Source organism: Ovis aries, chromosome 2 (genome assembly GCF_016772045.2).
Source record: "Ovis aries strain OAR_USU_Benz2616 breed Rambouillet chromosome 2, ARS-UI_Ramb_v3.0, whole genome shotgun sequence".
NCBI classification, from domain to species: Eukaryota; Metazoa; Chordata; class Mammalia; order Artiodactyla; family Bovidae; genus Ovis; species Ovis aries.
The window spans coordinates 76,447,829-76,461,376 of NC_056055.1; the positions used below are offsets into that span (position 1 = coordinate 76,447,829).

General features: G+C 36.0%; 1 protein-coding gene across 40 annotated transcripts in view; it reads right to left on the reverse strand.

The window, feature by feature from the left end:
• PTPRD (protein tyrosine phosphatase receptor type D) overlaps positions 1-13,548 on the reverse strand; it is a 2,474,579-nt gene that overhangs the window by 195,981 nt on the left and 2,265,050 nt on the right. For all 40 annotated transcript variants that reach the window (XM_060410987.1, XM_060410960.1, XM_060410965.1 and 37 more), the window contains 2 exons: positions 7,567-7,700; positions 3,474-3,618 (listed from right to left, as the gene is read on the reverse strand). In XM_060410987.1, coding sequence (XP_060266970.1) covers positions 3,474-3,618; positions 7,567-7,700 — 279 coding nt within the window. The remainder of the gene's footprint in view (positions 1-3,473; positions 3,619-7,566; positions 7,701-13,548) is intronic.

The window sequence follows — 13,548 nt, forward strand, 5'->3', positions numbered from 1 at the left end:
GTGGTTGGAAAAAAAAAATGATAAAACAAAAGAAAAGGCGAAAATAAATAGACGAACAAGAAGGGCAACAAAATGAAAATAAGACTTTGAAACTTAAAATTTTAAAGATAAATTTATGAACCTTGGCTTAGTAATATGAATAAACCAAAAAATGAATAAATGACCAAAAATAATTGTTAAATAATGGGTGGGGGGAATATGTGAAAATGAAATCTTAAGGTAACAGAGCCTCAAATAAAGTTACCTACCTGCAATTTAAATTCTTCTTCTAAAACAATCCCTCAGTATTCCCCAGCCCTATTTTACAGACTATCGAACTTCATAAAAAGCTGCAAACAGTACAAGATTTGTTACATGAGAGTCTGATGATGTTTAAGAGACGCCATTTCAAGCTTTGGTTACTGAACTGTGTTCTGATTCATATACAGTATTTATTTGCAAAAAGGTTCTTCAGTGTGAAAAGTGGCAATAACTGTTAGATGCCCTTCTGCCAATTAAAATTTTAAAAAGAGAAATAAATAAAAGCCGAACAAACATAAAAGGGTTCCCTCTGACTGTCTGAAAATCAGTATTCTGACCAGTTCTAATGAGAAGTGTTAGCCTAATACTGATCATAGCCCATAGACAGTGAGCATGCAGATCGATAAAGGATGAAAATGCAGTCCAAGGTTTACCTACCCGAGGGTAAATTTCAGGCTGGTTGATTCTGACTGTAACTTGTACTTACCCTATGTCAGCTTCCAGTTTGTTTTTTTTTAAAATTTAACTCTTCTTGGGACATCATTGCTAGTGAAGAATTAGATCCCACCAGCAAATTTTGGTAAAATCAATAAAAATCACCTATCCCTTACAAAATGTCAATAACACAGCCATTAAAAAGAACTGTTTAAAAAAATCCTGAGACCCATCTGGGAAAGATTTGACTTATCTTCCAATTTGTATGTAGCTCTTTTCATTTTGTACATAATTATTCATATAAAGTAGAATTTACATGAGAGTTAAAAGATAAACTTTCTTAATGCCCATTCTAATATAAACTAGTCACCTTCTGAGTAATTATTTTCCATCAAATAAATCAAACATATCATTATTTGAAAAAAAGCAAGAAAGAACAATGTGACTACTAAGTTACTTTTTCAAGTTAGTAATGTATATTCCTAAAGAAGCACAAAGAATTTAGATGAAATATATGTAAATATGTATGCATATATATATTATATAAGACAATATATATGATTGAAGAGTAAAACATTTCTATTTCTTTTTTTGTATTTGAACATGCAGTTTAAGTAGTTCTTTATATTCTGTGAACCTTAATAATATGTAGTGTCAGGTATATCTTATTATATAGACAATTATCAGTCTTTCTTAATTTACATGTCTTGTGTTCTTCATTATAGGCAGTCAAAATGAAAAGATCTTTGTACAGACAAAAAGAAAATCATCATTAAACAGCCTTGTAAATCTGGTATAAGATTTGCAAAATCACAAGAACATCATTTTTATTGATTCTGACTATAGGTTCTTATATCTCAAATTATGAAACTATTTCATATGCGCTATCATTCACAATAAATTGAGTTGTTCATGTAACAGCAAAGACTCATTTGTAATTCTTTTTAAAAAACTGATTTGGTTTTCACTGCATTCCTACTTTCAGACCTCCTATTCTGGGAGAGTGTATGCAACATCACTTGAAACTCTAATAAAGAGTAGATAAGCTTTTGATGTGGTTACAGAAGTCCATTCTGCCTCTTTGTATTTAAGTATCTATATATGCATTTGCTGTGCTGTGCTTAGTTGCTCAGTCGTGTCCTACTCTTTAGGACCCCAGGGACTGTAGCCCACCAGGCTCCTCTGTCCACAGACTTCTCCAGGCAAGAATACTAGAGTGGGTTGCCATGCCCTCCTCCAGGGGTTCTTCCCAACTCAGGGATCAAACTCAGGTCTTCTGCAATATAGTCAGATGCTTTACCATTTGAGCCACCAGGGAAGCATGTATGTGTACATTAGATGTATATATACAAAAAAAGTTTGTAAAAAAAAAAAAACATGCAAAATATAATAAAGCATGTGACCTTCCTGTTAATTAAATGTCTGATTTTAAGAGTTATCTTCTGCAATATTACTTATTAGCCTGCCTGGAACTCAAAGAAGACATACAATACTGCACTGATTTACATGTTTCAGTTTTAGAAGAAAGGGAATGTTATAGGAATAAGCTATAATCAGTAAGGGATTAAGCAATAGAATACTAATACTTTTCATATGAATAATCATGTGTTGAGGAAAACTATGAATTTTATCATCAAAAATTGAAAAGATTTATCTATAGAAAATGAAATTCTGGAAGACTTGCTTATATGAAAGGAAACTCATTCTCTAAAAAACTGTAAATTTCATGTTTTCTGATAGGTCTAACAATTAGGTCAATAGAACATCCTCTTTATGAAATTCCACATATTCATTTTATACATATCTATGTCACTATATCACAAATAACATAAAATATACAATACTTTTAAAATCTAAGGAAACTCAAAAAAACCATTCAAGAAAAAAATGGTTGTTTAATAAATTATAGAAACTTATTAATAAAGAGCAAACAGTAGTAGTATATAAGCCGCCAGACTTTCCATCAAAAACAAGCTGCCATATAACATTATACAGAACAGTCCTCCCTAGATACAATGAACTCCATTGTGATAAACACAACTATGCTTTAGAGTAATAGTCCTCAAATGAAAAGAAACCTGAGGAAACAAAATACAATTTAGGATTGCCGCTATACTTGTGATTATTCCATTGTTCCTAAATTTGTCCAAATACAGACTTCTGTGAATGTCTCAAATTTCCATATGAACTACTTGCAAAGTTAACAACAAACTGGGAACAAATACGTGACATGAAGACTTGGTCATTAGCAAAATTAAAATCTGTGTCCTTCAAAGAGGTGAAAGTTCGGTCTTTTGCTATCTTTGCTAAGCCCTCCTCTGACTATTTTGCAGTGTTCTCAACTTGAATTTTGCTTTACAGCTTTATAATTCATTAACTGGGGCCTGATCCAACGCTTTTACCCATTATTCTCAAGGAGGTTTACTGTTGCTGCTGCTGCTAAGTCACTTCAGTCCAACTCTGTGTGACCCCATAGACGGCAGTCCACCAGGCTCCCCCGTCCCTGGGATTCTCCAGGCCAAGAACACTGGAGTGGGGTGCCACTGCCTTCTCCAGGAGGTTTCCTAACTTCTCTAAATGACTTTCGATTCCAGAAGTGAGAGAACAGCATCTGTCATTTGGGCCCAGCCTGAAAACCAAGGTCTTGATAACTCTAATCTCTAAAACTGGACACTTGCTGGTATAGACTACCAACTATTAAAAGAATATGAATTAGCAAGTCTGTTGGTGAGGATAAAAGCCAGCAACATGGCCTAGTGAGAAAAAGGGGCAGAAAATAAGCAAAGAGAGACACCTACTTGACTGCATGGTTCTGGCTGATATTTCAGCCGTGGAAGCACCCAGGCCTTGGGGAGAGCGTGCCGCCAGACGGAAGTAGTACAAGCTGTTTGGTCTCAGCCCTTGCAGTCTGTAAGATGTCCCTGGCTCAATGGTGATCCGTTGCTGTGGATATGTAACAAGGGAACTTGATCATTTTCATGAAGATCTGTGCATGTATTTTTATCACACTGCTCAGAACATCAGATTTCTGTCATGAGGGTTATAATGTTATCAAAATATCACAAACAGAATCAACAGTGAGTATCAAGAGCCCCACTAGGGGTATCACATAATGAAGATTGTTGTTTTTAGTTGCTAAACCGTGTCAAGCCTCTGAGACCCCATGGACTGTAGCCAAGAAGGCTCTTCTGTCCATGGGATTTCCCAGGCAAGAATAGTGGGGTGGTAAGTTTCTACAAGTAAGACAACTAGGAAAAAGGCAGTCAAGGATCTATTTAATGATGTCACAGTGTTTCAAATACATCAGATAAGGGGCAGTGAGAGGCCACCACCCATGAAGGCATTTGAACGTTAAGGCATGTGTGTGGTTGTGACACTGTCCACCAGAGAAACTGACACCCATTCCTGACAGTGGCTATGCCCAACAGTCCATTTGAAGAGATGTCTAGCTCATTTCCCAAGACAGCCTGAAACCCAAGTATGGGCAAAGAAAATATGGCCAGAAGTAACATAACAATGGAAACTGGCATACAATTTACATGACGGTGTTATAAAAGAGATCTGAAATTGCCAAGGTTGGCAGGGATAAAAATCAGATGTTAGTTACTGAAGAAAGCTGGCTAATGTATATGAAACCATATCATTACTCTAGGTTGATTTCAAATTAATTTTTAAGTTATTTTTAATTGGAGGATAATTGCTTTACAATATTGTGTTGGTTTCTGCCTTACATCAACACGAATCAGCCATAGGCATGATGTATGTCCTCTCCCTCTTGAACCTCCCTCACTCCTCCCACCCCATCCCACTCCTCTAGGTTGTCACAGAGCACCAGATTTGTGCTCCCTGCATCACAGGGCCTACAGGAAGGAAAAAGAAACCACAAATTTTTCTATCACCTGACATCTAAAAGGGCTTCTGAAATAAGAGGGTTTTTTTTTAATTGAATGTTGTAACTCTTATTTTCATGCTTGAAATCCGCCTTTGCCATTTTAGTAAAAATATAGCTATCTATGGGTAATCAATCTCAGATTGAACATGAGTCTGTAGCAGACCTTAAAAAACATACTAATATGTAATCTTGTAATGGCATCAATAATCTTACAAGGCTTTTTATTAAACAGTGTTTGGCATTCACACAAACCAGAAATCGGGGAAGGGGAATTCAAATATAAAATTAGAAAAAACATCCTTAGGGTGTTCTGGCTTGCAAATAAAAAAGCTTTCACAAATTTTAGACTTACCAAATAATAAGAAAAAAAAGGAATTTCCTAAATAAACATTTGTAAAGCAGAGTAGGGATGCCAACAGTCAAGTATCCAACCATTGCCAAAAGACCACCTGTCTCATAACTGTTTTTATTTTTAACAGGGTATGCAAGTCAGGAAGAAAGTTAGAATTGGACATGGAACAACACACTGGTTCCAAACAGGAAAAGGAGTACGTCAAGGCTGTACACTGTCACTATGCTTATTTAACTTATATGCAGAGTACATCATGAGAAATGCTGGGCTGGAGGAAGCACAAGCTGGAATCAAGATTGCCGGGAGAAATATCAATAACCTCAGATATGGAGATGACCCCAACCTTATGGCAGAAAGTGAACTAAGAACCTCTTGATGAAAGTGAAAGAGGAAAGTGAAAAAGTTGGCTTAAAGCTCAACATTCAGAAAACTAAGATCATGGCATCCGGTCCCATCACTTCATGGGAAATAGATGGGAAAACAGTGGAAACAGTGGCTGACTTTATTTTTGGGGGCCCTAAAATCACTGCAGATGGTGACTGCAGCCATGAAATTAAAAGACACTTACTCCATGGAAAGAAAGTTATGACCAACCTAGAGAGCATATTAAAAAGTAAAGAAATTACTTTGTACACAAAGGTCTGTCTAGTCAAAGCTATGGTTTTTCCAGTACTCATGGATGGATGTGAGAGTTGGACTATAAAGAAAGCTGAGGGCCAAAGAACTGATGCTTTTGAACTGTGATTTTGTAAAAGACTCTTGAGAGTCCCTTTGAGAGTCCCTTGGACTGCAAGGAGATCCAACAAGTCCCTCATAAAGCAGATCAGTCCTGGGTGTTCATCAGAAGGACTGATGTTGAAGCTGAAACTCCAATAATTTGGCCACCTGATGTGAAGAGCTGACTCATTTGAAAAGACCCTAATTCTGGGAAAGATTGGGGGCAGGAGGAGAAGGGGACGACAGAGGATGAGATGGCTGGATGGCATCACCGACTCAACGGACATGGGTTTGGGTAGATTCCGGCAGTTGGTGATGGACAGGGAGGCCTGGTGTGCTGCGGTTCATGGGGTCGCAAAGAGTCAGACAAGACTGAGCGACTGAACTGAACTGAAGGATTTTAAACAATTTAATGTTGATTTATGTTGTACTATAAACATTTGTAACACGAGTACTTAAATCAACGCTTTAGTTCTAGAATTTTCTGAGTTATTAATTGGAATTGGCTTTGTTAGCTAAACCTAAAAGCACTGCTCTTAGAACCTGCTCACTTCAGAGATGTAATAAAACAGGTTTATTAACATTAACTTTTATAGCATTCATAGTGATGAGCTACAAGTTAATTGGTAATAGTTCACTGTGTTTGTGAGTCTTAAAAAAGTATTCTTTGTTAGAAATCAGGGCTGTTGTGCTTTGTGAAGTTGGCTGTTTTTAAGAAAAAGAATGCTAAGAGATATAATAAAATGGCTTGGTGAATCAAGTTTTCACATACAGTTTTATAAACTTTTTTGTCCTGATGTTACTTGTGAGTTTCATGATAAATGAAATATATATTATTATCATATATCCCCTTTCCGAAAATATTAGATGTATCTTAATAGTGATTTATAGAATCTGTTCAAAGTATATCCACGGGCCAGTGTATCATGAAGTCAAGAGAACAGATTCTAGAAATTGTCTATATGAGGCTTTGGGCAAATACTTCAACTTTTTTTTTGTATCCATTTTGTTAATATGTGAAACAGATTAATAACAGAGGCTGAGACAAAGTACTACTGTTGGATTGAGTTAATATATGTGAAACCCTTATTACAGTACCTATAAATGTATGTTATTCTGATTTTTATTTCTCTTTTTAGTAACTATTAACAATTACTATTCTTCTATACTATTTGCATAACCTAATCAAATTACATGTGTGTGCATGTGTGTGTGTGCACCAAGTTGATTCACATCTGATTTTTTGTGACCCTATGGACTGTAGCCCTCCAGGCTCATCTGTCCATGGGGATTCTCTAGCAGAGAATTCTGGAGTGGGTTGCCATGGCTTCCTCCAGAAGATCTTCCCAACCTAGGGATTGGACCCACATGTCTTGTGCCTCCTGCATTGGCACGTGGGTTCTCTAGTTCCACCTGGGAAGCCAATAGGTGTTGATATAGATATAGATACATACACACTCATATCAAACAATCAATGGCACACGAATGAACATTTGCTCTGGGGCATCTTTCTCTGAAACCAGTTGGGACAAATTCATCTACCCAAAGCCTTGGAGCTCACTTAGTCAAGGGTTAACTGTGACTTAAGTACTTTAATGCAGAAGACAAAGAAAGGAAATCTCCAAATATCAAGGAGTATGTTCTTTTACAACCCAATACTTCCCTAAATATCTTGGAAACCTGAATTTAAAACAAGAAATCCGTTAGAGACAATAGCTGTTTTTCTGTCTCTTCTGTCCTACCCCCATCAAGTCTCCAAACACTCTTCTTTCCTTTTTTTTTTGGTCAATTTTCTCTTTTTATGAATAAACCTTTTCCACCAATGTCCTCAGTAGCTATCTGACCTTTCAATGGAACTTGGGCAAGTAAACAGAATGAGAGTAGTGTCTCGATGCCATGAATGGCAACAAGGTGAGAAGCACAGTCCTACCTCCTCTCCATGCTCCCCATCCTTGTAGACCAGTTCATAGCTGGCGATGGTGTCTGAACGAGGAGGTGTCCAAGAGAGCAAAATACTTGTTTCGGATTCAGGTTCTGCCTTGAAATTTAGTGGCTGCCCTGGGACTAAAAACAAGAAAGCAAAGGATTAAGCTCATCGTCACCAGAAATAATCAGAAATTCTTGCGTTAACTGTTTAACCTTTCGGTGTTCACATGTATTAGTTTAGTGGAGAGTAAGGTTTCTTATACTGTCCAAGTTAACCTATGAGTACAAAGCCCACTTTTTCTCCTTTAAGGGATAAGGACAATGTTATGAATATTGTCCTTGTCCTTGAGTGGTTTAATATATATGTAAGATGTGGAATTAGCAAATGTAAATATATCAGTTTCTGAGTTCAACTTTAAGGATAATATTTATTATAATATTGTTATAAGCAATAAATGTGATGATATTATAAGCAATAAACATGATTTATATAGAGTACTTGGAATGAATACTGCCTAAATCACATAAAATGTTAAATACATAAAAGCTATTGCTATTTTACAACTTAGGAGGAACTTATTTTTTAGTACTATAGTTTACTTTCAAAACAATTTCCAATTAGGTTTATAAAATCTCAGCTTCACTCCATTAGCAAAATCTATAGGCAAGCATAACGATTAGTATTTTTTTTGTTACCAACCCATTTTTTTAAACACTAACAATTCTTTCTGACCTCTAAATGAGTTTATATGAGTTAATACACTAGACCCAATATAAATTTAATATTGTCCCAAGTGAGAAAGAGCTAAATTACTACACAAGTTAAAAAGTTATAGACTACACTTACAATCACAAATATATGAATTTAATATAGGTTTCCCTGGTGGCTCAGACAGTAAAGAATCTGCTAGCAATGTGGGAGACCAGGGTTCAATCCCTGGGTTGAGTGTTCCCCTGGAGAAGAGAATGGCAACCCACTTCAGTATTCTTGCCTGGAGAACTCCACGGACACAGAGGTGTGGTAAGCTCCAGTCCATGGGATCACAAAGAATCAGACATGATTGAGCAACTAACACTTTCACTTTCATAGGAATTTAATGGAGGTCATCTATAATTTGTACCTTGGTCATGTAATCCATGCAATAGACAATTTGGAACAGCTATATATCAGATGAAATCAAGAATTGGATCTAGTTGAAAACACCTTACACAAATGTTGAATTAGAATAAATTTTACCAACACCAACCTTCTAGTTAGCACCTAATCCCACAAGGTCCTCTACCCATTATATACAAGGCTAATGCACTTCAGGGCATCAGTGGCACAATTACCCTTACTTACGCTGTTCTTGCCCAATGTCTACTCTGGCTGATGCCCATGTCTCGTGGCCATTAAATATTTTGATCATTACTCCTGATATTATGGTATGTTTCAAAGTGCCATATCTGAATATATGTCCGTATGCCCACAAGTTCACATGAGAATTGTGTGTATATTTAAATTAAAAAAAAGACAAGAATAATACTCCACACTAGAGGGGAAAAGAACACCTCAAGTATTTTTTTGGCAAATGAGCATAAGCATTCAAAAATATGTACAAACAACATAACTTGTAGCTGATGTATGACATCAGTTTCTTAAACAATAATTAAAGCATCATTTTCAGAAAGAAAGTCGCTGGAAATATAAAATGCAATGCTTCCTTTTCTTTCTGTAGTCATCTCTCTGCAGTATGACTAAAAAACTGCCTTTTGTTTGAAAAAGAGATTCAAGTTTAAAAGGACCTACAATGGTTTCTGGGATCCCTAATTATCATTTCATTCCTCATCTGGTCTGTTAACCTGTGAGTGTGTGTGTGTGTGAACAAGTGCACACACTCATGTCTGGACTGATGCGTAAGGCCACCAATAATCAGTGCTTCATATTTCTAATTAATCTTCTTTTCTCCCCTGTTGTACCACAGGCTTTGAGATACTCATTAATTTGATGCCTCCAGAAATGTACTTTCTGAACTGGATATCTATTTTTTTTTAAGTACCTGCCCAATAGGTGACCTAACACAATCATTCACACTGAGAGGTGAGAGGTGGGGAGAAAAGAAGGGATCAAGAGCAGGTAGAAGAGAGGGAAATAAGAAAACAATCAGGCAAATAGCAAATCAAAGAGAAAATGCATAATTTTTAAAAGGAAAATACCAAAATCACAGGCAGGAGCAACAGTGGAACCCAAGAATGATCAGACAGATGGGGGAATGATGTTTGAATTCTAATATTCAGACGATGAAACACTTTCTCAACCTAAAAATACACATGCCTATGCATATGTATGCAGTCACTTCTTTTTCTCTAGTTTTATTCCAACTTCCACAAGTCTGGGAAAGAACACCTTGTGATAACTTCTGACATAATCCAAACTGAATAAAGTACTGTCAAGAATTAACAACACAGACAGTATTGAAAGGCTGCTCTCAGGATAATAAATGCTGGTTATATATTTCCTCCCTGCTAATGCTAATAATAAATTGAGTGACAGCGACTGAAAACATTGTGGGAATCTAATTAACTTTTTCTTACTTAAACTGTTTACTTTTTTGCTTTTAATTTGTCTCAAACAAATTCCTGGTAGGTCCCGATGTTTCATCCTTGTTTAGTGCCATACACTTCCTTTAATCCCCTAATTCTGTTTGGTTTTACTCAAAGCCCTCTCTTTCTAAATAATGAAATAGCTACATCAAAGTCTCAGAGGGTGTAAATGTTCATTTTATCCTTGCACAAAGTAAGTAAGTAGTGATCACGCAACTGGATAGTTAGACTTTTTAAACAGTATAATGAGGTTCTCCTCCTCTGCTATATAATACAATGAGGTTCTCCTCCTCTGCTTTCACCATCTTCTTTTGAAGTGGGCTGGCAGATAATTTATTAGATTGTAAACTTGTAGTAGAAACACCAGTGCCTAGAAATGCCAGGCGGATGAGAAGGCCGTATGGACACAGGGTCACAGGAGTGCCTGGGCCACCAGAAGGAGTCAGTGATGCTCTGAGCCAGTAGACTGCTGCCTTGTGGGATGTGGGTTCAGTCTTGCCCCAAGCTTCTGATTTTTCAACAGAAGTTGATAATGAATCTTCTAGGTAAAATCTTTCAACTTCTTTATAATCTTAAATAAAATGAAACAGTTGAAATGAAATAAAAAATACTGTATTGGGCAAAAGATGTCTACAGACAAAATCTAGCATATGGACCAGGGCTTAAAAGATCTTTTTGTTATATCAGGCTCTGTGCCCACACTACTCAGACTTTTCTAGGGAATTTGAAAGTGAAAGTCACTCAATCCTGTCTGACTCTTTGCAAACCTATGGACTGTAGCCTTCCAAGCTCCGCTCTCTCTGGAATTCTCTAGACAAGAACACTGGAGTGGGTTGCCATGCCCTCCTCCAGGGGATCTTCCTGACCCGGGGATTGAACACAGGTCTCCTGCATTGCGCACAGACTCTTTACGGTTTAGGCCCCCAGGGAAGCCCAAGAATACTGGAGCGGGTAGCCTATCCCTTCTCCAGGGTATCTTCCCAACTCAGGAATCGAACCCATGTCTCTTGCTCTGCAGGCGGATTCTTTACTGTCTGAGCCACCAGGGAACTGTGGGTTCACCTTATAAAGATACTGCTTCCTCAGTATCATTTAGTCAGTGCTGAAACATCCACAATGAAGCTGAGGCTTCAAAGGAAAAAAAAAGCTATGATAGTAATGTATTTACTTATATATTCCCCAAACAAATTAGTCCTAATGATCATAATATATGTTTAGAAGAAAACACTTTAGTGGACTCCCAACTGTCATATTTATTTTGTTTGTGCCACTTGGAGACACAGGGAAATTTCATCACTGGTCAGAATTTTACACCAAATACAATGCTACAAAGGCTCTATTAACATTTACATTTGTCTTCTTCCATACCCTTCCCCTCTTTCTCTCCTTCCCTGACTGTCTCCCTCCCTCTCCCCTTTCCTTCTCAATATATACATGTATATATATATCTATACACACATGACTGAGCGACTTTCCTTTCACTTTTTGCTTTCATGCATTGGAGAAGGAAATGGCAACCCACTCCAGTGTTCTTGCCTGGAGAATCCCAGGGATGGGGGAGCCTGGTGGGCTGCATCTATGGGGTTGCACAGAGTCAGACACAACTGAAGTGACTTAGCAGAATGTTTACACCACAAACTCTCACAATGTTTACACCACAAACTTGCTGACATTCTTTTATCTCATTTACTTCATGTTAGACTATGTATATTTAATTTTTATTCTATTAAGAGCTTTCCTGTTTTGTCCCATTTCTCTCACTAATGAACCTAAGATTCTTTTTATGGGAAAATCTGATTCTGGAAAATATATGGAAGAAGAAGAAGAACAACAACAATAACAAAAACAACAAAACTCACCCAGAAATGTAAGTGTAGTAACTGTGACCAGAAACCAAAAAATGTACATGTGGCCAGAGAAAAAGAATGCAGAAAAATAGTTTTTCTTTAAAATTATATTTAATAAATCCTTATATTTGGTGAAGTGTTGCTGTTATATCCTTCTTCTTGATTGCTTATTTAATGTCCACAAAGAAATATAAATATGGGTTATCAATTCCCTAAAATAAGATTATAACCCATTGAGAAATGTAAAATATTTGCATAGTAATACAATTATACTCAATACAAATATCTGAAGGCAACTTAGAGAGAATGGAGAACGAATAAAAAGTGAAAAGAAAATCTGCATGACATCTAAACTTTGATAATTAGAAGCAATCAAATTTCAGTAGATTTTAGAAGAGAAACAGGTTAGCACACATATAAGCTGGCTAAAAAACAATTTTACCTCACCATAGTATAAATATGAAATGTACCAAAGATACAAAAAAAACCCTCAAATAACTTATTGTTAAAATAGCTGGTGCTCTAATAAGGCACATATTTTAAAATGTGAGTATCTAGCATATTGACAAACAGTAACGACAACAATAAAACAACAGCCAGAATTATAGCGGTGGTAAAACAAAACCAAATTCAAACAAGGAGTCAGATTTCTAAGTGCTACAGATATATTATTGACAAAAGTAGTACTTAACACACATGCACCTGCATAAATCCTGTTCTCAACTGTCATTAAACATCAATAAGAAAAAGTTAAATTTTATTACAGTTGTATTTATAGCCATAGCTCCTTTACTCATTGCTAAAATAACCTAGAAAAAGCATTTAAATTTTTGTTATTGGAAATCAGTCTTTTTTAATTTGCCTATATTGACTTGTTGATATATATTTAATAGTAATGAAATGATTTGAAAATTCTGAAAATCTAAAGCACAACGTCTCTAAAATGTCATAGTTCTATAACAACTTTGCTCCTTCGAAACATTTAAAGTTGATATGACTCATTAATATTTACTTAGTAAATGCATATAATTATTTTCCTTTCAAAGACCTATACTATTAAGGTCTGCACATAAAAATCAGTACTTTCTCCAAGAATTTATTGAATGCATAGAAGAATTAGAGGTCAGATGTGTTTTCTAAAGAAAGTTCAGAAAAAAGACACTCATTAGGATTTAACAGCTCTATGATTGCCCTATTAGCATGAACAACATACATTTATTTCAGTGAACAGGTTTAAGGTGTTAATTTATTACATTTCTTTAGAAGAGTTTTATTTGTACTTCTTTTGTAAAATATAGTTACCCTACACTCTTATATAATTATATACATGAGAAAACTATAACAGACATCTTTTCCGAAGTGTTTTTCTATTGCAGAGTTTTTTTCCAACATAACGCAAATACGTCCCTTGTCAATGACCATACAGTCGACGTATTTTCAACGTGAACTAGTTGCAAGTAATTATAATGCCAGAAGTTAAAGTGATGTAAACTCTGGATGATTAATCCATACATTTAGAAAATAATCATTTTAACCAAAACTTTTTTATATTTAAA